At 41.0% G+C, this 26,333-nt stretch overlaps 1 protein-coding gene and 2 long non-coding RNA genes across 3 annotated transcripts in view; 2 read left to right on the plus strand and 1 right to left on the minus strand.

Moving 5' to 3' along the window:
- vegfc (vascular endothelial growth factor c) overlaps positions 1-5,056 on the plus strand; it is a 206,933-nt gene extending 201,877 nt beyond the window's left edge. Inside the window, exon 7 of the mRNA XM_012853764.3 lies at positions 4,401-5,056. Within this exon, the coding sequence (XP_012709218.2) occupies positions 4,401-4,509 (109 nt within the window). The 3' untranslated portion in view covers positions 4,510-5,056. The remainder of the gene's footprint in view (positions 1-4,400) is intronic.
- Positions 5,057-16,769: 11,713 nt separating this feature from the next.
- Positions 16,770-18,680, plus strand: LOC118563023. Its single transcript, XR_004930969.1, has 3 exons — positions 16,770-16,807; positions 18,051-18,412; positions 18,507-18,680. It is a non-coding gene; the product is annotated as an uncharacterized LOC118563023 (long non-coding RNA).
- A 1,399-nt stretch (positions 18,681-20,079) lies between these two features.
- LOC118563024 lies at positions 20,080-24,919 on the minus strand. The gene is made up of 2 exons (XR_004930970.1): positions 24,886-24,919; positions 20,080-20,463 (listed from the first exon to the last, which is right to left on the minus strand). It is a non-coding gene; the product is annotated as an uncharacterized LOC118563024 (long non-coding RNA).
- Positions 24,920-26,333: the final 1,414 nt, after the last annotated feature.

Genomic DNA, 26,333 nt, shown 5'->3' on the forward strand with positions numbered 1-26,333 from the left:
GCTGGTTTAAATCCTATCTGTCGGACAGATTCCAATTTGTTCATGTTAATAATAAGTCTTCTTTAAACTCTAGGGTCACTTGTGGAGTAGCACAGGGTTCAGTCCTTGGACCAATTCTCTCTACTATATATATATATATGCTTCCGATTGGCAAAATTATCAGACAGCATAGGATTCATTTCCACTGTTATGCTGATGACGCTCAGTTGTATTTGTCCATAAATCCTGATGAATCCAATCAATTACTTCAACTACAGGCATGTCTTGATGACATCAAAAGCTGAATAACTTTAAATTTTCTGAATTTAAATTCTGACAAGACAGAAGTTGTAATCTTTGGACCAGAGTCCTCAAAAATAAACTTATGGATCAATCACTTAATCTGGATGGCATTAACTTGGCCTCTGGTAATAAAGTAAAATATCTTGGTGTTATTTTTGACCAAGACATGTCATTTAAATCCCATATTACAGGTAAACAGGTTTCCAGAGTGTCCTTTTTTCACCTCTAGAATATTGCCAAAATTAGAAACATTCTGTCCAGGAGTGATGCTGAAAAACTACTCCATTCATTTGTTACTTCAAGGCTGGACTATTGTAATTCTTTGCTATCAGGAAGTCCACAAAATGCAGTTCAAAATCTTCAGCTGATCCAAAATGCTGCAGCAAGAGTTCTGATGAAAATCAACAAAAGGGATCATATTTCTCCAATTTTAGCTTCCCTTCATTGGCTTCCTGTTAAATCAAGAATAGAATTTAAATTTCTTCTTCTAACGTATAAAGCCCTTAATAATCAAGCTCCATTATATATCAGAGCTCTGATTACCCTATATATTCCTAAGAGAGCACTTCGCTCTCAGACTGTAGGTCTGCTGGTGGTTCCTAGAGTCTCTAAAAGTAGAATGGGAGGCAGATCCTTTAGCTATCAGGCTCCTCTCCTGTGGAACCAACTCCCAGTTTTGGTCCGTGAGGCAGACACCCTGTCTACTTTTAAGACTAACCTTAAAACATTCCTTTTTGACAAAGCTTATAGTTAGAGTGGCTTAGGTTACCTTGAGCTATCTCTATAGTTATGCTGCTATAGGCTTAGGCTGCTGGAGGACATCTGGGTCTATTTTTCTCACTCTGCTGAGGTCTTCTACTGTTCTCCAATTTGCATTATTTGTTGTTATTTCATCTTTTAACTTTTTGTTCTCAGAAAAATTTTTTCTTCATAGTAGGTACACCTGGTCTGCTGTTCTGTTAGCTGTTACATCATCCAAGGAAGATAGATCATGCGCTGTTACCATATAACATAGAAAGGATTCCTTGATCAATGTGTGCTTCTGTGCTTTTTTATATCTCTTTTTTGTGTCTCTGCTCTGTCTTCTCTAACCCCCAGTCGGTCGAGGCAGATGACCATTCACACTGAGCCTGGTCCTGCTGGAGGTTTTTCTTTCCGGTTAAAGGGGAGTTTTCCTCTCCACAGTCGCTTCATGCTTGCTCAGTATGAGGGATTGCTGCAAAGCCATGGACAATGCAGACAACTGTCTCTGTTGCTTTACAATCCTTCAGGAGGAGTGAATGCTGTTTGTCAAGACTTGATGCAATCTACTTGGTTTCCTTAGATGGGAAACTTTTTGACCAAAAAGTCTGATCCAATCTGTATAATCTGATTGAATTTGACTTTGGAAAGTACCTTGAGATAACATGTTTCATAAATTGGCAAATTATATTATTTATCATATAAATACACTTGAATTGAATTGAATTCAATGTTTCAGCAGGATCTGGAAAAACTAATCCATGTGGCCATTTAGTCGAATCGATTACTGTAACGTGTTTTCACAGGTCTCCCAAAATAAACGTTCTCTTCGATTTTTCTGTTGTTTCTGTTAACTGCATTCTACAGCTCTAACTCGTTATTTTATAATCTGTAACAGGATAATCTCAAAGTGGTTCCTTGAACATGACAATGTTCAAGACAATGACAATGTGTATATGTGTACCTCAGTGGCCTCTAAAATAACTAAAATAACCGGCAGAAGCCTGTAGCTCGGAGCCGGCCAAACTTTGTAGCCCAGCACTCTCTGATGTCTGTAACTTGGTGCTGCCTGAACTCTGTAGCCTTCTGAGGCCAGTAGTCACGCACCCCCTGAGGCTGGACTCCAGACTGGCTTCTGGTTTGGCATTGGGGGGGCCTGCCTCGTTGACTCCACCCGTCTAGGGGCCTGCCTCGTCGTCGATGCCTGCCAAAAGGGCATGCACCATCGACTCTGCCCGCCTAAGGGCCTGCCTTGTCGTCAACTCCCGCCAGGGGGCCTGCACCTTCGTAAACGCCCGCCAAGGGAACTGCACTTATCACAGAGCTCAGCTCTGTGATAATCATTGCTGCTTACATTCAACTGAAAGCTATTGCTAAGCTAGCTCTTGAGCACCTCTACTACTTTGTTTCTGGCCAAATGAACAGTTATCCAGAAGTGGCAATGATAATTGCTGGAGACTTTGACCATGTTAATTTAAAGGTTGCGCTCCGCAAGATCCATAAATTTATTAAGTTCCCGACCACAGACAATAATACATTAGATCAAGTTTACTGTAACATCCCAGGAGCAGACAAAGCTGCCGCAGCCCCACACTTTGTTTCATCAGATCACATCTCTGTGGACCTGATTCCTGCCTACAAGCCACTGGTATGCAGAACCAGACTGGTGATAAAAAAAAATAATTCAGTTTTTGGCAGAAGAGGTCTGCTCAGCTCTACAGGACTGTTTTGAAATCACTGACTGAGATGTGTTTAAAGAGGGCGCTGACTTAGAAAGCTACTCATCATTTGTGCTTTCCTATATTCGCTCCTGGACTGATGATTCATCCTCTCCCTGCACCTCTCCAATGTTCCTGCCTGTCTGAAAATCTTCCATTATAGTGCCTGTCCCCAAGAAACCAATCATCCCTGCCTCAATGACTATCGTTCCATTGTTCTGACCCCTGTCATCATGAAGTGCTTCGAGAGGATCCTCCTTAAGTATATCAAGGATGCCATCCCTGCTGGCCTGGACAGCCTGCAATTTGCCTACAGGGAGATTTGTTCCACAGAGGACGCTGTCTCGTTATCACTGCACTCAGCTCTGACTCATCTGCAGCATCCCAACACCTATGTTAGGATGCTCTTCATGGTCTTCAGCGCAGCATTCAACACCGTGCTACTTTTAATTCTTGACTAATATACAGTGGCCCATGGGTTAGCCTTCTTGCCTGACAGCAAGAAGGTCCCAGGTTCAAGTTCTGGGCTCAGCATGGGGCCTTTTTGTGTGGAGTTTGCATGTTCTCCCCATGTCTGCATAGGTTTCCTTCACGCGCCTGGCTTTCCCCTATCACTAAAAGACATGCTGGTCAAGTCGGCCATTAGTGGCGGTGCGCTCAGGCTAATCCTCCATCTGATCTCTGTAAGTTTTGTTGTATGTACCTTGTATGTATAATGACAAATAAAAAAACATTGTATCTATCAGTGTGTGTACATTCTAAGGGTTTGTGAATGAAATACTATGTATTTTGATTTGATTGACTTACTTTATGACCAAAAGCACAACCAAACATGGTTTTCTCATGTTTTTGTCATGCATTTAACATAAAATAACACATCTGGGAAAGGAAAACTTTTTCATTTTCTACTTTCAGCACTTTAAAAAAACATTGAAAGAGGAGTAAAAGAAGCCATTTTTGTGAAAAGAAACTGGCCGCAGTTAAACAAGAGTGGAGGCCTCCGGTTTCAATTGTCTCCCTCTTACAATGTTGTTATCACTCAGCCCCCTGGGAACAGCAGGCGGCCATCAGAGCACTAACGATTGGTTAGTAACCTGATGTTCCTCCTTTGCATGTGAGCACAAGTTTTGATTGTTGCAATTCATTCTTTGATCCACTATGAAAAGGTACTGCTTAAAAGGTTGAGTTTATTGGTAACTCCTCAGACAGAAAAAGTCTCTTGGAGAAGAGACAAAGACTCCTGGATAGGTGTCGAAACTTTTTCAGAAAGAACTGAACAAAAGTCTGGTTTCCTCTGATTTAAGCCTTTTGCTGCGGTTGGAGAAGACACGAAAAGTTTCAACAAAGAAGAACTCGCCCAGATGACCTACTCAATTCTTTTTTTTTGGGGGGGGGGGGGGGGGGGCGGAATAATTGTGATACTTTAGGACATTTCAAGGGTTATTTTTCCCTTTTCCTCCTGCAAACACAACATAAGAACGTTTTTGCTGAATTCCATTATAGCTGCTTGTTTTGTCCCAAATGCCACAAATTACATTTTATGGAGAAAAAAAGTGTACAAAGTTCTTCAAACATGACATGTCTATTTTCTCATCTTTCCTTTTGGGTTACTGATGCATACTGGTTAATTTTTTTTTTTTCTGTTTTTTTTAATTGCAGTTGTCTTAGGCCTCCATGTGAGGTGAGGAGACGGAAGTGTGAAGCAGGGTTCTTCTTCAGTGAGGAGGTGTGTCGCTGTGTCCCCTCCCATTGGAGGGGGTTGGACTAATATCTGGCTCATAAGTTGCCATCAAGACTAAAACTTAGAGTTGAATGCATCACCTTTTACATGTGGACCCGCTGGTCAACATGATTCTTATCAGCTATGGTGGCAGCTAAGTGAGCAGATCCTGATGGACTTGAGGAAACCATTGGGATTGGAATTATGGGAAATATGAGAAATTGGCGTAGAAAGATGAGAAATGCACTGAATTTCTTTTTAAAACATTTAATTGGAGAATGAATGACAGGATGGGTGGAAGAACTGCAGGATAAAAAGAGTCTACACTCACCTTTTATGAAATAATGTGTTTTAAAATATTTTCAAATTAATTATGTCTCAGTATTCTGATGTGAAAAATTTATTCTATTATTTATTGCTATTTTATAAATGCTATTTTCAACCTTTGTTTATTCCAATTCTGGTATTTTTTTTTAAATATAAATACACTGTGATCAATATTTTTGTATCATGTATGACAAGTATATGTGTGTAAAAGAATGTTGTAGTATATTGGTTTCTGTTTGTTGTAATATTAAACCCTTTGTTTAAAGTAGGAGCTGTCCACATTTATATTATGGCACCAACATTTCATTCATAATCTAAACTGCCCTCATCAAAAACAAGAGAAAATATAGATCAAATGTTGAGAAAGATATTAGATGCTATAGAAAGTTGAAATATATGTATATCTGGGGGAGTATGGAGGACCAATCCTGCCATCATTAAAAATACATACAGAAATAAATGAAGGACTTAATATAAAATTGCTTGAAAAAGCAGCTAATAATATGAATTTTGTGCCATTAAATGTGGCATAATAATACAAAAGAAGATATTTCTTCAACAATTGATCAATCATTCATCTAAAAAGATATATTTTAACATATTTTTGGCACAAATGGAACCCCATACTCACCAGCATCGTTTTAACATTGCCGGCTGCTGTCAGACGGACCAGATGTAAAAAGACGAAGTAAAAAAATACGAAGTAGAAATACACGAAGTGGAAAAAGGGGAGAAGGAAGAAAATACAGCAGGCGAAAATTCTTTCGGTAAAAAAACTGGCCCAGAAAATTTTAGAGGCTGAAATAAATAATTGTTTCAGAAATAGAAGGATGTTAAAATAAAATAAATAGAAATATTTATGGTGGAGTAAAAACATGCTTTAAAATAACATGGTGTAAATCATTATGAAACTAAAATAAAAACATATTTTAAAAATGTTGGTGTGAATAAATATGAAACAATAAAAAAGGGTTGCGGTGGAAATCCGGAACAAAAAAAACCCCACTTGCAATAAAAACACAAACATGAAATAAAGACTTCAAGAAAAATGTATAACAGAAAATAAAAGGGTCAAAAATAAGTCAGCGTAAAAGCAAGAAGAAAAGTAAAAAGTGGAAGTGACGAGCCTGTGGGCTCTGCCGGCAGCCAACTACACTGAAGTGGAACCGGCCATGGACCCCAGGGACCCGAAGCCCCAAGGGCGCCCCCCAGCCTAAAGGCTCCCACATACTTGGGCATACTATGCACATACTGTGAGGTGCGGACTCCGTACTGTCTCTGCACGGATGTTTTACCCTTCATAGTCAAGCGTACTATTGCCTACATTCCCTGTGGCAAATTCCTACAATTCCCACACTTTCTGCCAGTGGGACTAAGTGGCGGAACAGATTGTAAAATGTGTGATTAGCTAGCTAACCACATAAAGCTCCAGCAAGCTCCCACCGCACACCTGTCAGTGAGAACAGAGATGGACTGTGATGCCGCGTATCCTTGCGACTGCCTACTTGGGGCAGCTCAGTGTATCAAGGTTGGTGTCACATATAAAGCAGTTTGATGTAAAGACTTGTTGCCACCGAGAAGTGTATGCGGATGTAAAAATTGAGCTCTGCACCTACCTGTATGCATGGAGTCTGCGAAGAGTCCACCTTGAGTACGCCCCGAGTACGCATGGACCTCCGCGGAGTGAAGTATGCCCGAGTATGTGAATGCACTTCTAGTTTCGACATTTCAGTCAGGCAGTTTTGTAGACTGCTCAGGAATCTGATTAAGTAGTAACACAGTGTATTGTGATGCTCCGAATATCCATTGAGCAGAGCAAAGTCATACACATTTTAACGGATTTTTGAACGCATTGTCCCACATAAAATCGGTCAGTACGCACAACGGTAATCATATATAGGGCACACTGGATTATAAGGCGCACCATCAATTTTTGAGAAAGTTTAAGGACTTTAAGGGCACGTTATAGCCTGAAAAATACGGTATATGTATTTCGCATATGTAGAAATACTGTAATCGTATTGCAAACATACACTCACCGGCCACTTTATTAGGTACCCCATGCTAGTAACGGGTTGGACCCCCTTTTGCCTTCAGAACTGCCTCAATTCTTTGTGGCATAGATTCAACAATGTGCTGGAAGCATTCCTCAGGGAGTTTGGTCCATATTGACATGATGGCATCACACAGTTGCCGCAGATTTGTCGGCTGCACATCCATGATGCGAATCTCCCGTTCCACCACATCCCAAAGATGCTCTATTGGATTGAGATCTGGTGACTGTGGAGGCCATTTGATTACAGCGAACTCATTGTCATGTTCAAGAAACCAGTCTGAGATGATTCCAGCTTTATGACATGGCGCATTATCCTGCTGAAAGTAGCCATCAGAAGTTGGGTACATTGTGGTCATAAATGGATGGACATGGTCAGCAACAATACTCAGGTAGGCTGTGGCGTTGCAACGATGCTCAATTGGTACCAAGGGGCCCAAAGAGTGCCAAGAAAATATTCCCCACACCATGACACCACCACCACCAGCCTGAACCATTGATACAAGGCAGGATGGATCCATGCTTTCATGTTGTAGACGCCAAATTCTGACCCTACCATCCGACTGTCGCAGCAGAAATCGAGACTCATCAGACCAGGCAACGTTTTTCCAATCTTCTATTGTCCAATTTCGATGAGCTTGTGCAAATTGTAGCCTCAGTTTCCTGTTCTTAGCTGAAAGGAGTGGCACCCGATGTGGTCTTCTGCTGCTGTAGCCCATCTGCCTCAAAGTTCGACGTACTGTGCGTTCAGAGATGCTCTTCTGCACACCTTGGTTGTAACGGGTGGTTATTTGAGTCACTGTTGCCCTTCTATCAGCTCGAACCAGTCTGGCCATTCTCCTCTGACCTCTGGCATCAACAAGGCATTTCCGCCCACAGAACTGCCGCTCACTGGATGTTTTTTCTTTTTCGGACGATTCTCTGTAAACCCTAGAGATGGTTGTGCGTGAAAATCCCTGTAGATTAGCAGTTTCTGAAATATTCAGACCAGCCCTTCTGGCACCAACAATCATGCCACGTTCAAAGTCACTCAAATCACCTTTCTTCCCCATACTGATGCTCGGTTTGAACTGCAGGAGATTCTCTTGACCATGTCTACATGCCTAAATGCACTGAGTTGCCGCCATGTGATTGGCTGCTTAGAAATTAAGTGTTAACGAGCAGTTGGACAGGTGTACCTAATAAAGTGGCCGGTGAGTGTATATGTGGATCTTGATATGTTCTTCACATAATAGCAGAAGATCATTTATACATAATGTGATTAGCATTTGACCTAAAATATAACCTTATGGTACTCCCATGGAGCAAGCCCTTGTTGGAGATATAGCTTTATTTATAAATATATACACTGGGAGCAATAAGACTGAAAAGATTTTATCAAGTTCAAAGTACTTCTGGACAGTTTGTAATTTGTTAATTTAGAGAGAAGGATTAAATGGTTGACTCTATCAAAAGCTTTGCATTATGTTCAAAGAGACTGCTCTCAATACCCCACCTTTGTGCAGATTTTTGTTTTATTATTTCAATGAAATTGCACACAGTTTCAGTTGAGTGCTTAATCCTGAATCCTGCATGGAGTGCAGAACGTTTTCAGATTTAATGTCTTCCACCCAAAGGGCTTTTTGAGAATGACCTCAAATTATTAAATTTAGCAAAGCCCAGTGCGCATGCTCCATGGCTATATTAGATTCAGACAAAGGTTTAGCAGTAAAGCTTGAACCTCGCGCACTAGCTCAGGCTCCTTCCCCACCAGAGAGGTGACATTCCATGTGCCAAGAGCTAGCTTCTGCAGCCGAGGATTGGAACGCCAAGGTCTCCGCCCTCGACTGCCACCAGTTGTACAATGCCCGGCGGGGCTCCATGGGCAAAAGTCCGGCCATCAGGCGCTCTTCAACGTGCCCCACCTCCAGGTCTGGCTCCAGAGTGGGCCCCGGTGACCCGCGTCCGGGCGACGGAACACGACGTCCATTAATGGTACTCATCATAAAGGGGTTTTGGGCTGCTCTTTGTCTGGTCCCTCACCTAGGACCTGTCTGCCTTGGGTGACCCTACTAGGGCCATAAATGCCCTGACAGCATAGCTCCTAGGGTCAACGGGACACTCAAACCCCTCCACCACGATAAGGTGGCAGCCCAGCCACCTGCTAACTACTAAAAACAATAATTCCCATAGCGATGCTTTCTAGCAAAGTAACTGAAAACCTCCAATCAGACACTGGTAAACTCACAATTTCCTTCCATCATCTGTTTCTGGCTATGTGATATGTTGAAGTACTACGTGAAATCAGTAGGAAAACATTAATTGTGTTGTTTAACATTCCTATTCTGCTGGTTTGCAAAAAAAATGTCTTGAATAAAAGATGTTTGATGAAAACGATGAGGGATGCAAAACCATAATTCCAGTTATTTAAAAGTTACCTCTGGATACAGGGCTGGTTCCTCTTTTGAAAAAAGGAGGCGTACAGAATCTGGTCGCCGTGTCACCAGTGTCCATATTGGGGTTTCTTTCAAACCTCTTCTAAGCTGCTTTATCTGTCTTGTGACCCGTCCAAAAACCTAAAACAAAAAAAAAAAAATGGCAATTTCATTTCTAAACTCTTGAAAGTCATTGCATAACCAATGCATTGCACTGGTATTGAAACTACAAACAAGGATCATAGCCGACAATAAAACACAATGTGTACACAAAGATTTTAATAATTGATGTTGCACTGAAGACAGGAAACTCAGTTGAATTAATAACCAATGTAAAATGATGAGTCTTTAAAAGCTAATCATTGAGTTTTAGAAGACCTCAATGAAAGTAATGCTTCCTCAGGAGAGGAGCTGAAGCTGAAAAAGCTGTCTCATTTGTCCGCAAGCCAATCCAAGGATCAACTTAGAACAATTTATTCAAAACATCTCATCCCCTAACTTTGATTAGGTATACAGAAAACACTTAACAAGATGGAGTGCCATCCAATTTAGGTATTTAAAAACAATGGTAAATCTGTACAATTCCTTAGCCTTCTCTGACTCCAATTTATATTAAAAGAAAATAAATATTATTTAAAACATATGTTTGAAGGGGGAAAAAACGTGCAATACAAATTAATTCTGAATCACTGCATGAAATAACATCTCAAAATCCACTTCTGTCATAGTTTGAGTTCGATCTGTTTTAGTTTGGTTTTGTCTTGATTTGTTCTGAAACTGTTTTAGTCAATCTGTTTTCACCAGCCAGAGTTTCAGTTAGCTCAGTTCACATCTCAGACACCATCCTATCTGTTTGCCTGTCACCATTCTATCAGCTTCGGTTTACTTTCAGTCACCACCCTTCCACCTGTTCCTATTAATTAGTTTCCTACTCTGTTCACCTATTCACTTCTCTACTTATACCTGCCTCTCTCCTCTGTTCTCTGCCGGATTATTACAAGCCACTTGGTGAGTCTTTTCAAGCGGTCTGTTCCTGATCTGACCTGTAGATAGTGACCCGATTAGCCTTTTGATATCCGAGCCAGCCTGTTCCTGTTTCCTGATTTTCCTGCCTGATTCTGACTGCCTTCCTGTGTTGCCTGACCTGAACCTGTGCCTGGACATTCTGAGCTTGTCTGATCCCTGTCTGTATCTTTATCCGTTGTGTACCGAACCAGACCTTATTATTTGACCACCGAGCCTGTCTGCCCCGTTTAAGCTGTCCTGTTTCAGTCTGTTTATTTTTCGGTATTCTGTGACCACCACCTGTTCCTTATTAAACCTGCTTTAATTTAACTTATTACTTGTCTGACTGAATACTGGGTCCTTCTGTCCCACCTCCTGACAACTTCCTGTTGCTGTCTGTTGAACAAGAAAGGTCCCATGAATATGATAAGCTCTGCATTTCTTCATTTTGAGAATCAGAGAGCATAGATTCTCCTTCAAGCTGCAAAACAAAACACAGTGATCTCAGGAGGAAAAAAAGCAAGAGAGGACTACAATGCAGTAATATACATAAAACTCTATTTTTTTATTTTGGGGGCATACAAGACTGATTGTTTCCCTGATGTCTAGGTCTGGACAGTCCTCCAGGGTAACAGTTGCTGTTTCAGGACTATTGTCAAGTAGAACATGAACAAGAACAGGACTCAGTCCTGACAAGCGTGGTCCTCCATGAAGGAAAGAGTGGCCTATCATCCTGCCAGCCACTAATAACATGTCACTTTCAACAAGAAGGTGAGAAGCTGATGGGACCCTATGGCCAGGTTCTCCTTCGAAAAGCCATGTAGCAATGGGGTTTCCTGTTCAATACATCAACAATATTCAATTCAATTTTATTTATATAGCGCCAAATCATGAAACATGTCATCTCAAGGCACTTTACAAAATCAAGTTCAATCATATTATACATATATATAGAATATAAGAATATACATGATACAGATGCATAAACAGAAATAATTAAGCCTTTACTGCCGTTACGCCCCACTCGTCTAGGGGAAGGGGAAGCAGCAAAAAGGTAATAATTTATTGTCCAGTTCGGGTTATGAACAAATAGGTTGAAACAATAAATACACCCCCAAGGGACACAACACAAATAACAAAAGAAAAACCCACAATGACTTAAGGCCACAAAATCTAGTCCTGATGCTCCAAACAGCATCAAGACTTAAGCAAAATGAAAAGGGCAAAAGCAAAATAAACAAAGCCTACACAAAGCCTTCAAAGGACAGCTACTTTGAACAAGACCTTGTAACACAACCGTCAGTTGGCAAGTTCACAAAATGTCACATCTAAAAAATATTGTTCTGATGGTCAACAAGCTAAACCACCCAGCAAAGAGGCAAGCTGCTCTAAAATACAGCTGCCCCGTCTGTGTGGGAGAGCTGGGTTTAAATAAAGAGGTCTCTCCACAGATTGGTGGGGCAATCAGGTCAACGTCCAATCCAGATGAGGACGATTGCAATAGGGAGTGGCTGAAGGCAGACCAGGAAGCGACACATGAAGGCTGGGGGTCTGGAGCATAGACATCATATACGTAGACGCCCCATTGTACGCAGCCGGCCGCTAGGCTGACGTGCCTACAGGGCGGCCATCTTGGGTCAGACCACAGATCAGACAGCTGCTGTCAAAATGAATAGTAGGCAGCTCAGATCTCATTTTAATCATATGTTCACAATGCTCGTGACCTTTCAGACAGATTACACATATTTATTCAGAGCCAAAACTATTTAAACTGAAGTCAAACTGGATGAAAAATGCACACGCACTTACATATTTTGCAGTTACATATTAATACACAGAAATTATACACACATAAATCTCTCTCTCTTCCAATATATATATATATATATATATATATATATATATATATATATATATATATATATATATATATATATATATATATATGTATGTATATATATATATATATATATATATTAGGGCTGGGCAAGTTAACGCGTTAATTTCGCGTTAATTCATTAGACTATTAACGGCGATATTTATTTTATCGCGCATTAACGCATGTTGCTCACATCATGCTTTCAGTCAGTGTCAGTCAGCACGCGCGCTGACTGCAGCGCGCTGTCACGGCAGCACTCTCCCCCTCCCCTCTCGTACATGGCTCAGCGGCGCCAGCCAATCAGCACGCAGGCTCAGCCTGGCCCGCGCACTCAGCTCTCACACAAACTTAATACACAAACAGCTGAGAGAGAACGCAGCAGCGAAAAAACATGAACAGAGGAAGTAGCACCGTTCGGCTTTATTTTAATACCGTAAATGAAATCAAGCTGTATGTTTTGTAAAAAGCCGGTTCATTTAAGTGGAAACACAACAAATTTATCTAAGCACGTGAAAAAACATGAAAACGTCGAGCCCCAGAAACGGAGAGAGGAGACGAAACTTCTGTCATTGCCCCGACAGACCCACAGACAGACGTCTCTGACTGAGGCGTTTCAGTCCTCCAGGGAACATCCAGGTAGATCAGTGGATGGATGGATGGATGGATGGATGTTACTGGAGCCCACACATAACATGTAATTAAGACCTTGAAAGAACCTAGTACATATATTAAAAAGTGTTATTTAAGATAAGATAACATTAGCTAATCCTTTTTTTATCCCACGACGGGGAAATTTATAGGATTAAAGCAACAGGCAGGTGCACACAACACAGACAAAATTACATAAGGATTGAAATATATAAGAGGTGGATTAGCGAAAAAACACTGAACATAACATTATTATTATTATTATTATTATTATTATTATTATTATTATTAAATTGTAATAATAAAATAAAAACCACAAAACCCAAAAGGTCAACAGTTTCATGATACATCAAGCTTAGGGACTGGCTAATATACAGCAGGTCAAAAAAGGCCATATTTTGGCTGCAGTGCTTGTTCTCTTATGAAGAAAAGATCAACTAGTGCACTAAATTCAATAGATGGGTTGAAAATATCCAGTATAAAATAAGTGCTACAAATGTTACAACACTTTTGTTCATATGGCAGCAGAACATTAAAATAAAAGTGCTCTTTACACTACTTTTGAATTCATTCTTGGAGTTTGTAAATACAATGCGATTAATCGCGATTAATCGCGATTAATCAGGGCGATTAATCGCGATTAAATATTTTAATCGTTGCCCAGCCCTAATATATATATATATATATAGGCTACATACACAGACACTTACCTACATAGGAGCAAAATTATATACAGACAAGTGAGAGCAAAGGTGCTCATAACAGCATTTAAAAATTATATAATACAAACCGCAATCTGGGGGGAAAAAAATCAACAAAAAATCTAATAACGCATCTTAGAATCAAATACATTACAAAATCATAGCAAAAACTGTATAATATTTTCCTGAATTGACTTGTATTCTCTCTGAGCGCAGCTTGGTCTGACGTCTACGTATTCATGTCTGTGGTCTGGAGGTTCCCACAGTGGCACCAGCTGGCAGGAAGAAGCACCTACACCTGGAGGTTCCCACAGTGGCACCAGCTGGCAGGAAGATGCACCTACACCTGCAAACTTGCACCAAGAAAGAAAAACAAAACAGACAAAGGCCACTGGCCGTAACACCTCCCCTCCTAAAACACAAACCAAAAGGTTACGGTACTATACTGTACACCATGTTATTCAAACAAGCTAAATTCTAGGCAAAGGGTCTGCTAACAAGTTGGCTGCACCACGTTTGTGTTTAATGTCAAGTTTATAATCTTGTGCCATTAAGGCCCAACACATGAGTCTTTGGTTGTGATTATACATCCGAGAAAGGAAAACAAGTAGGTTATGGTCAGTGTACACTGTAATTGGCACAGGGCTATACCCCAAGTACTCCTCAAAGTGCTGAAGTGCCAGAAGCAGAGCCAGAGTTTATTTTTCAATGATGGAGTAGTTTTAGCTGACTTTTGTTAAATTTACGGGAGAAGTAACAGACGGGACGATCAGCTCCATCTTCACCTTCCTGTAATAAAACAGCTCCAGCTCCCACAGCACTAGCATCCACCTCAAGTTTGAAGGCTCTAGACATGTCTTGAGAAGAGAGCACAGGAGCATGTGATAAAAGTGATTTTACATTCTCAAATTTGACCTGACACTCTGGAGTCCACACAAAATCTACCTTTGGGCTTAGCAGTGTAGTGAGAGGATGAACTACCGTCAAGAAGTTTCTACAGATATTTCTGTAATAACTAGCCATGCCAAGGAAACGTCAAAGAGCTTTTCGTGTGGCAGGTACCAGAAACTCAGATATGACTGATATCTTAACATCTACTGGACAAACGCAGTTTAAGGCCAGTGAAGTCACAACGTTGCGCGGAGGCTATCCCATTTGGCAAAAATTCTGAGGATGCTTAAAATGCAGCCTTCGAATGCGTCCTCCTTTTCCCCGAATTCTGAGGATGCACCGCTACCATCCTTAGTGGCCTCGCCTGCCATAAGATTTCCCGAGGTGCTTTGCTCGCTTTTTTAGTGATAGTAAAAGTAGTGATTTAAGTCAGTTATTTACAGGGTTTGTACACATTTAACTATTCAATTCTAATTACTAAAGTTACAAACATAAGCTTATATCTGTTATGGTTGAGTTTTGGTTTGGCTTTGTTTTTCTGTTATTTTCATTTTTTCATCTCTTTTGGGTTAGGTTTGACTTTATTAGTTTTCAGTCATCAGTTATTTTCTGTCAATTTTCACTTCACCTCCTCAGCAGTCAGTCACACCTGAGAATCATTTACCAGTCAATTAGCCAGACCCTTGTTCCACCTGTGAAGTGCTCTATTTAAACCTCCCTCTGCCTTCAGTTCAGCACTGGGCCGTCATCATTCCACACCTCTCCATGCCAGTCCCCGTTTTGCCTTGGAAGCTTTGTTTTGCTCCTGTTGTTAAGGTTAGTCCTGCCAGTCACTCTAAAGACTGTTCGTTCACTGTTTGTTCCTGGAGAGGTTCTGCCGTGGTGGGCGGCCCTGACGAGGCAGAGTCGAACGGCTCGAAGTCCGCAGTCTGCGGCTCCGGCCGAACAGAAAAGTCAGAAGCGGGCACCGTGGTGGACGGCCCCGACGAGGCAAAGTCGAGCGGCCCGGAGTCCGCAGTCTGCGGCTCTGGCCGAACAGGAAAGCCAGAGGCGGGCGCCGTGGTGGACGGCCCCGACGAGGCAAAGTCAAATGGCTCGGAGGCCGCAATCGGCGGACCCGGCCGAGCAGGAAAGCCTGGCGCGGGCGTCGTGGAGGACGACCCCGGCACGACGAACCAGAAACAGGGGTAGCACCAACTAAGACCTCGGCTTGAAGCGGAACAACTCCCTCGGAGGCCTCGGCTTGAGGCGAAACAACTCCCTCGGAGGCCTCGGGCCTGAGGCGGAACAATTCCCTCGGAGACCTCGGCCTGAGGCGGAACAATTTCCTCGGAGGCCTCGGCTTGAGGCGGAACAATTTCCTCGGAGGCCTCGGCTTGAGGCGGAACAATTCCCTCGGAGGCCTCGGCTTGAGGCGGAACAATTTCCTCGGAGGCCTCGGCTTGAGGCGGAACAATTCCCTCGGAGGCCTCGGCTTGAGGCGGAACAATTTAAATCTAAATGTTAAATATATATCTAAATGTTAAATTTAAATCTAAATGTTAAATCTATATCTAAATGTTAAATCTATATCTCAATGTTAAATGTTAAATGTAAATGTTAAATCTATATCTAAATGTTAAATTTAAATCTAAATGTTAAATGTAAATGTTAGATCTATATCTAAATGCTAAATCTATATCTAAATGTTAAATCTATATCTTAATGTTAAATGTTAAATGTAAATGTTAAATCTATATCTAAATGTTAAATTTAAATCTAAATGTTAAATCTATATCTGAATGTTAAATCTATATCTAAATGTTAAATTTAAATCTAAATGTTAAATCTGTATCTAAATGTTAAATGTTAAATGTAAATGTTAAATCTATATCTAAATGTTAAATCTATATCTAAATGTTAAATTTAAATCTAAATGCTAAATCTATATCTAAATGTTAAATTTAAATCTAAATGTTAAATCTATATCTAAATGTTAAATGTTAAATCTATATCTAAATGTTAAATGTTAAATGTAAATGTTAAATCTATATCTAAATGTTAAATGTTATATCTAAATGTTTTGAAAATATGCAAATTGACCACGCCCCCTATCGGGTTCTCGCCCACACCACCGACCTTGGATCAGCCATGAGATCCATCTGTGGAGGACACTGTAAACATGCCGCACAGACGGCTGACAAGGCAACTTCCGATAACTATATAACCTATATCTCCCTTTAACGGCAAAGTTTCTTGTTTTAATGAGAGACTTATCTTGCTTAAACGACATAATTTTCGTCTCAAAACAACGCAACATAACCCGGCATCAGCTCGCGGGATATTTGAGTGTCATGGAGAAGAGGAGAGACGGAGGGGCGCCTTTTATTACTTTTTAAGAAGTCGTCATCTGTCGGAGGAATGTATTTCTGCACTGAGGAGTGACAAGGTAAGTCATAAATATACAGCAAGTCCTCTACTTGAAATTTGACCAATTCGGCAGTTATTTATAGTTAACAACTCTGCTTTGGATACACTTGCATTACTGTAGTACAGTCTCTGGCTCTGTTTACACGGTGAAAACAGGTTTGCGTTGCCTTTGTACTCTCCATTTACACACTACAAGGTTTAACTGTTGCTTGGGGGGGGGGGGGCTTTCAGCTATACCTGTGGGTTTATTTACAACAGTTTGCAGCCGAAACAGTCCTCCTGCCAGCCGCTGTTTTCTTCTTCTGGGTAATTTGACGCGGAGCTTCAAAAATCACAGCGCTACTAGTGGTGCGGCATGGGAATTGCACAGCTTAAGTACTCTGTAAACAGGGCCTGTGACTGCAAATGTACCTATCTATGCCCTTATGTATTTTAATCAAATATGATTAAAATACATTTTAATCCGACACTTGTAAGACTAATTAAAAGTATGTGTATTCTACACAATGAAAGTGAGGCTAGATAAAGCTACATTTATCCATATTTTATTGTGTCAAAACAAAGATATGAATACAGAGCTTTCTAATGGGACAATTCACAAGCCAGTGAAGGACAACTATTTATATGAACTTCATTAATAAACCCAGTCAACTACTGACATGCTTTAATAAGGGGAAAAGCAAGAAAATAATCGATTATCATTGCTGCAAATTCAAAAGTTAATATCAGAATTTATCAATGAAAGCTCCTGGCAGCAAGGCACCATTGTTCTCAGTTTATTTGTTGTTCCATTTGTTTTTTCTGATGTCTTTAAACTTACTCAGAAAAGAAAACAAATCTTAATCAACAACATTGTTCCATTGCAGTCTAGGTTTAAGCAATTTTAACATTGATCCAGTCTAACCTTAAATCACAATTTTAAACAGCAGCTATTCTCCTTCTGATAGGAATTCTGTAAAAGTACTTTTTAAAATTCCCATAAACAAAAAACATTAAGGTAGGAGGACCAGGATTAAGATAGCTACATTAAAAATACAGCCAGAAAATGAATGTTCCCTTTTACATCTTAGAATGCCTGTGCATTTGATCTGACACTCAAAATTTAAATATTTAAAAACTTTGAATTTGGAATATTTAGCTTCTCACATTTAGCATAAGTAACGTGCTCAATTTTTAGAAAGAATAAATTATGTTATTTTTACATTTTGTTTAAAATAAAAAACTTGAAAAAAACGATAACAAATTGTCTGCTGTGTTTACAGGTTGGCATCTCTAAAGCTGAATACATGGATGGTGCTGTCCAAAAGTTACTGCTGGATATTTTCTTACAGCAGTAACAGAGGGGGTACCACAACCAGAATTCATATAGACATGGAGACAGAGAATGGTACAATGAAAGACATTAAAAGATTTTTGCGTCTTCATGACCAGCTATCCTGAAAACTACTTCATTGTGGGATCCAGCACCCACAGCCAGCACATCAACAGCTGGTGGGCTTTCTTAAGGAAACGTCGTGCACAGTACTGGATGAACCTTTTTCAAAAACTGAAGAATACATATTACTTTACTGGTGACTTCTTGGATAAGCAGCCAATTCTGCTCACCTGTTTAAATATCACTGAGGTATGTTTGAATGTAAAAGATAAATACTATATGATACATGCTTTTAAATATGGAGTATGTACTTTAAGAACTTGTTTATTTTCTTGTCTTTCAGGAACAACTCTAAAAAGTGGTTCACTTATGGAACATCATTTGTAAGATTAGAGATGCAATTGCTCCAAGTGGCCGGCCCTACATTATGTATACCTGGGGTGTCAAGCTCCAGTCCTCGAGGGCGTGTCCTGAAACTTTTAGAGGGTTCCTTGGTCCCACACACCTGAATCAAATGGCACAATTAGCTCCTCAGTATGCAGTCAGGTTCTTCAGAGTCCTGGTAATTACCTGATTATTTGACTCAGGCATGTCGGACCAGTGACATATCTAAAAGTTGCAGGACACCGGCCCTTGAGGACTGGACTTTGACACCTGTGAACCCTTCCACAGCGTTTTGGTGAACAAGATCATCTCAAACAGGTTTCTAAGCAAGCGGCAGAAACTTGCACAGTCCAACGTCTTCAGAGGACCATTCACATGTTATGAGACAGTTCGAACTATCATACCTTCTGATGACGGAAAACTTTCTTCATGCACCGTCCACACATGATGAAACAATTGAGTTATGCTTATTTTTAAGAGCTTGTATGCACACAAACCTGTGACACGTGTGACATTTTCTTGTAAAAAAAGAGTTTGTGGAGCAAATGACCTTGTGAGCCTGTCCAGAATGAACCTGTCACTTTCCGACACAGTCAGAATTAGGCAGCTGCAGACCCCAATAAAGGAAAAGCAGTCAAAGAAATACAGATGGAGGAATAAAAAACAGACCTCTGTACTCCCATGTACTTAAATGTTTCATCATGATGTACATAATTTTTTGAATTTTGGTAACAGGTTTTATATTTTGTGTGATTCTTGTTGTGTGTGACAGCAAATATACACTACTAAATATATTAGGACAATAACAAGAAATTTAACTTCACATTTGCCTTGTAATCTGTCATGTAGGACAAAATGTTTAAATGACATGTTCTGTAAACCCCACCACTGCTCCTCATATTCAAGACATAATTTTTATATTTATAACAGCAAGACTCTTATAGTTCTCTGTTACTGAACACTCAGACCCAAGTTATGTACTGTTTGACAATGATGATATGGTCAAATGAGATGAAAAATAAAGTGCCTATGCTTATGTGCAACATGAAAACTTTTAATGAACTTTGGTAAAAACCCATTACAAAATAAAGTGCAATGCTTTGTGATCAAACCAACTCGTTCTTTCCTTAGAAACACAACATTATATTGCAATGTTACATCAACTCACAGAAGAACATACATTAAAAGTACCTTTAACAAGTGCTCTGAAAGATCCTTTTGAGTTCTCTACCTCCAGATAATGACCTAACTAGAACATAATCTATGAGTATTAAAAAGATGAATACATGGATCTCAAAATTGAACATGAGAAAATCCTTTTACATATGACAAAAGTCGTTGTTAGAAATCTGGGCACTATTGCGCTCAAAGCATTTATCTATTTTACAATCAACTTTAAAGAATATAAAAGAAAAATAATGCCCTATGGAAAGAAAAGTAAGTACAGTTTAAACAAATGATTTAAAATTTTTACCTTAAAGAAGCTTAATAGCAACAGCAATAATTTCACTTCAAAAAATTGTATTTCACAATGTTGTTGGAGTAATCTTTTTAATCAGTATTTTTGCTCTATATCTTTGTCAACAAAAACAAAAGCTAACTGACTCTATTGTGGCTCACTTCCATATGTTCTTGAAAACATATTGAAAACACATTTTGAGTCAAATGGTAAGCTTTCTTTTTAAATATATTACATAGTGATATTACCTGAAACCAAAAACATTTTAGATCAAATTGGACTCTTTCCATGAAGATTTGCATGTAAAGAGTTTTTCAAGCCACGTCTGTTGAAGGACATCTCTTTCACCTTTTCCTTGGAACTCGAAGCAAAATCCCTGGGTGGCAAATCTGTCAGCATAGGTGGGAATATAGATGGCCAAGCTCTCATCCATGCTTGCTATAGCTGATATGTCAGTCTACAAGCACAATGAAATTATGGTTAATATAAAAACCGTAAAAAACTAAAAAGACTCTTTTAAGCACATGATTATTAATCTTTACAGCCGAATTTATGATTAAATGCATGACATGTTTTTAAAAATATTAAGCTGCTTATCCTTATCTCTATCTCATTAACACCCATGTAGAACATTTGCAGTCACAGGCCCTGTTTACAGAGTACTTAAACTGTGCAATTCCCATGCCGCACCACTAGTAGCGCTGTGATTTTTGAAGCTCCATGTCAAATTGCCCAGAAAAAGAAAACAACGGCTGGCGGAGGACTGTTTCGGCTGCAAACTGTTGTAAATAAACCCACAGCTATAGCTGAAAGCCCCCCCCCCCCCCAAGCAACAGTTAAACCTTGTAGTGTGTAAATGGAGAGTACAAAGGCAACGCAAACCTGTTTTCACCGTGTAAACAGAGCTAGAGACTGTACTACAGTAATGCAAGTGTATCCAAAGCAGAGTTGTTAACTATAAATAACTGCCGAATTGGTCAAATTTCAAGTAGAGGACTTGCTGTTGTTACTGTTTCACCGTGTCCCGTCTACGGTGAAGCACCCTCGGTGGACCCAGTTCGTTTTACCCAGTCAGGCGACCCCCACTTACTTATTACCTTGAATGTAGGACGCATAAAACAGACAAGTATGCTTTTAGTTATATTTTATCTAGGTAAAGACAGAGAAATAGTTACAGTCACACCAGCGCTGATGGGCCCCTGATCGGCAGGAGGCCCCGAGTGCTCATCACACAAACATTATAAAGGGATCTCGGGACACACCCATACAAGGGCGGTACACATCCAAACTGTGACATCAGCAGGGAGGCTGTGTCACCTCCGGGGTGGTATCTGATAGATATGTGCCGGGATAAACAGCTCGTTCCACTTGACCTTGTTGATATCCTAACAGACCCCCTGATGATGTGTCATTATGGCACATCACCAAAGATGATCAACCAGTGGAACGACAGCTCTCAGTCTGTAATGCATAGTCCCAAGTATTTCTTACAGCCCTGGGATATTTTCTGTTTAAGACACGTTAGCATATCTCAGTGTAACAATTTAATTTGGCCAGATATTTAATGTTAAAAAAACAAACTTTGTTATTTAAATCTCTCTTTTACTTTACCTTTTTGTTAACCTAGTCCATGCTTAAAATGTCATTTGAATTACGGAGCTGCAGTTCTCCCAAAACAAATGATCATTTTGAAACCATGAACAATAATTTTAACCAAATTAATTAATTCACACAGAAGAACGTTTAGTTACAAGCGACACATACATACGTACAGTTACATACAGTTACATACATACAGATACATAGAAACTGACGACATTCAGACAAACAAACACACGCAGGCCTTTACTTCTGACGGGGAGGAAGGGCTGGTCAGATCCTAACGACGGTTAGGGCAGCTTCTTCCAAAATGCCCCGGGTAACCACACGTCCAGCACAAGGGCACATCATAACCTTTGGTTGGTCCCTTTCTATGATTTCTGTACTGCTGTGTATCTCTGCTGGGAATTTGTCCCCGTGGAGGACTCTGATACATCTGAAATGGGACATCTGGAGGGAGGGGTCCCACAAACTGGTCTGAACCAAACACAGGTGTCGGGGCCATAACTATCTGAGCTTTTGCAACATTCTTCTTCCTCCTCCTCCTTTTACTTTGATTGTCTCTCAGCTGTTGTAGCTGTTCAGCTACGAGTTGTTGTTTTAAGTTCTGTATATCACTGCTAAGTTGCTTCATGTTTTTTTCATCTATATCCAGCTGATGAACCAAAGCTGCCATCCATTGATCTAAAGGCATATCATAACTCGCAACCATTCTATACATGTTCTGCTTAACATCCTGTGCCTGGCCCTTTAACATTGCTTGTTTAAAGAGTTGCTGCAGCTTGACTGATAACGGGCAAGAGCCTGTCTGATTTTCCCATACTTTCAACATCCTGTTCACATATGCTAAAGCCGACTCCCCTGCATAACGTGTAGTGTCATTTAAAAGGCCAGAATCCGTACTTACCGGATAAAACGCCCTCAGTGTGCTCCAAAGTTGCCGTGCCACCGGGGCCAGAGGGGCAGCTGCTCCTAGTACGTCAGTTCCAGCAGAAACTTCAACCGCATGAACCTCTTGTGGTTCCAGGTATGCTGATAAGCCAGTCCTCACATCACCAATAGCCAATACATACCCGCTTAAAGTCTCCACGAATGCTTTGATCCAAAGGTGCGCCCCTTTTCTGGGATCAGGGAACATGTGCCTCAGATAAACGTTGTCAGCACATGAAAGAGGGCTGTAACCAGCTGCATTCTCCTGTCCTGTAGCACTGTGAGTTTGAAACAATGGCAGTTGCACACTTTGTTTTGTTGCAGGTAAAGAAAGATCAGTTTCGCTAGAATGCCGGCTACATCTGGGTCTTACGTCACAGCTTACCTGTCCCCCACATAATTCTATACCAGGCACATGCACCGAAGGGTCTGATGAAGTCACCACACTCCTGGCCTTGGATAACAGTTCTGCACTATCACCACACAGATTGTTTTGCATAACAGCGGCTGCACCAGAAGCAGACATCTCTGGAATAACAGTGGCTGTGTACTTATCTTCTTGTTTGAAAGAAGATGATTCCCTTACCCCCTGCAGATTTTCACTCTCTTGTTGTTTGTCGAGACCTGAGAAGCAAATGCTGAAATAATGTTCAGTTAGTTTTATCAAGCCTGCTATTTTGATTTCCTCTTTTTGGCATTTTTCTCTAGCAAACTCACCTGCATTAGCCGTTTCTACTTGTGCTTGGGCTAATCTATTTTTTAACATTTGCAAATAGTAAGTGCACATTTGGGCATCGGGTGGAGGTCCTTCTGTATCCCCAAAAACCCCGTCTCTCCTCATTTTTTCACACCACTCCTCAAATTGTTTTAAATGGTTTTCAGCATCTCTGTGTGGAAAGCTTGCCATTATGCTCCTTTTTCCTGTCTCCAGCAGTGTTCCTAAAGAACCCCCATGGAGCTCATTTTCTGCCTGATTCTCAGCCATTCCAGCACTCACACGTTTTGGCCAACCTGCTGGGACAGCGTCTTGTCCCCGGTCCAATGAGAGCTTATTTTTTATCCCTCAGACACCAAAACTTATTATGTTCCTATGTGCCTTATTATAGTGTTTTTACACGGCAATTTCAATGAGCCAGTGTACACAGGATGAGCGGGTTATATGTCACCTGAACAGGTGCACCCTTCACTCTTCACTTCCACGGCTCAATGTAGTAACGTGTCTCACACACACACACACACACATACACACTCACACTCTCTCTGGCCAATCTTTAGTTAACTCAGTACGTACCTCCGGTCCTGCTGGTTGTGTGTGCGTCCACTGGCTTTTTTCTCTTTCTATATTCGTCTGTAATCGGGGTTTTAACAAAACGTCAAACCACCGCATTCATACTATTGTGTATTTGCCAGGTCGTACGCGCTCGTTTTTCGAAAAAGGCTGCTTTTATATTACCGCAAAAACGACTTTTATGTTCGTCCTCGCGGAAAATAAGGGGGCATCTAAACCCACATTTTCTAGGCTACACAATGTTTTAGAAGCCACGCGTACCGGCGTGTCTGTCAGAATGGCCGCTTTTATGTTACACACAGAGGAACACGTATTTTCCTCTGTGCCTAACAAGGGGACCTTTTAAACCCTAAATTCTCAAGGTGCACAGTATTTTCGGAACCCTGGCCAAGACTTCCCGGACTTTCACCTCTGTGACCGCACGCAAATCCCAAGTTCTTATCGACACGTTTGCAAACAATTATCCTCAACCCTTTCTCTGCCTTTAGGAATACAAAAAGTCGGCCCTCCAGGAAGAAAAAGACACTAGAAGATGAATGAAATCTCCTTACCTTTTGTGCGGCCGCGGGCTGTGTGTTTTTCTTCCGGAATGACGTCCTGGCCGGAAAACGGAAGGTGGTACGCCGCCTTTTGGGTCCGGGCAGGAAACACCAATTTGTTACTGTTTCACCGTGTCCCGTCTACGGTGAAGCACCCTCGGTGGACCCAGTTCGTTTTACCCAGTCAGGCGACCCCCACTTACTTATTACCTTGAATGTAGGACGCATAAAACAGACAAGTATGCTTTTAGTTATATTTTATCTAGGTAAAGACAGAGAAATAGTTACAGTCACACCAGCGCTGATGGGCCCCTGATCGGCAGGAGGCCCCGAGTGCTCATCACACAAACATTATAAAGGGATCTCGGGACACACCCATACAAGGGCGGTACACATCCAAACTGTGACATCAGCAGGGAGGCTGTGTCACCTCCGGGGTGGTATCTGATAGATATGTGCCGGGATAAACAGCTCGTTCCACTTGACCTTGTTGATATCCTAACACTGTATATTTATGACTTACCTTGTCACTCCTCAGTGCAGAAATACATTCCTCTAGTGATGTTACGGGATGTGCCGAGGCTTCGAGGCGTGTGTCGAGTAATGGAGGGGGTGTTTCCGTAAAGCGCGTATCGAGGCTTGCTTCATTTAGGGGAGGAGCCGAAAACGATGACGTCTGAAGCCTCGCTGCCCGGCTGTACCACGTGACTGCTTCGGTAAGTGGTTGAGAGTTTGCCAGATGACCGGTTCATTCAGAACCAGTCATGGCTGCACGCTGGATCATAAAACAGTTCTGCTAACCAGATGCAGTTTAAAACGCCTCTTGGTCTGTTTATAAGTTTCGTTTTTATTAATTCTGCATTTTTTAACTACATGCACCGTATTTCTGTGCCTCAATGCTTGCCCCCCCCCCCCTCCTTTCCCTCGTAGCAGGTGCTTTTATCCGCCCACCGCAGCGCCGCACTGACGAGAGCAATAGAAATTCGTCTGGTCAGCGCGGCGACTGACTGAGAAACCTGTCGCTGTGAAAGGTGATAAGAATGTTATAAACTGTAACAGTCTAGAAGAGCATTGAGCTGAAAGGAGGGAGACATCAGCAGCTGGATCGTGCGTAAAGACGCAGCGGGAACCTCTGTGCTTCAGTGTTGGTACTGAGGGGAAATTGTTGATCATAATCCCCCCCCCCCATAATCTCACTCTTAACTTTTGATCAAAGTTGAGAGGTCTCATTATTACACATCATGCCATATCACATGGCACTACTATTTTGGGAATAATTACACACAGAGAATACATTCAAACAATATTTTATTATACACATGTGTATACACAATTTATGTAGACAAATGATTTCGTCCTACACCTTTTGTGAAGTCATTCCCAAGAGCCATACCAGACAAAAAAATCAATGCATCACACGAGTTAAGATACAGCTGGCTGTGATTTTACACCTGGCCAGTAGGTGGTTTTGTGTGCACATGAAGCATCAAGAAATGAACCCTTTCTCGAACCAGTTGGCTCAAGTGGTTCAATGCCTCATGAGGCTTCATCTCACCATCACTACATTCCTCCGACAAATGACGACTTCTTAAAAAGTAATAAAAGGCGCCCCTCCGTCTCTCCTCTTCTCCATGACACTCAAATATCCCGCGAGCTGATGCCGGGTTATGTTGCGTTGTTTTGAGACGAAAATTATGTTGTTTAAGCAAGATAAGTCTCTCATTAAAACAAGAAACTTTGCCGTTAAAGGGAGATATAGGTTATATAGTTATAGGAAGTTGCATTGTCAGCCGTCTGTGCGGCATGTTTACAGTGTCCTCCACAGATGGATCTCATGGCTGATCCAAGGTCGGTGGTGTGGGCGAGAACCCGATAGGGGGCGTGGTCAATTTGCATATTTTCAAAACATTTAGATATAACATTTAACATTTAGATATAGATTTAACATTTACATTTAACATTTAACATTTA

This window comes from Fundulus heteroclitus, chromosome 5 (assembly GCF_011125445.2).
Source record: "Fundulus heteroclitus isolate FHET01 chromosome 5, MU-UCD_Fhet_4.1, whole genome shotgun sequence".
Lineage (NCBI taxonomy): Eukaryota > Metazoa > Chordata > Actinopteri > Cyprinodontiformes > Fundulidae > Fundulus > Fundulus heteroclitus.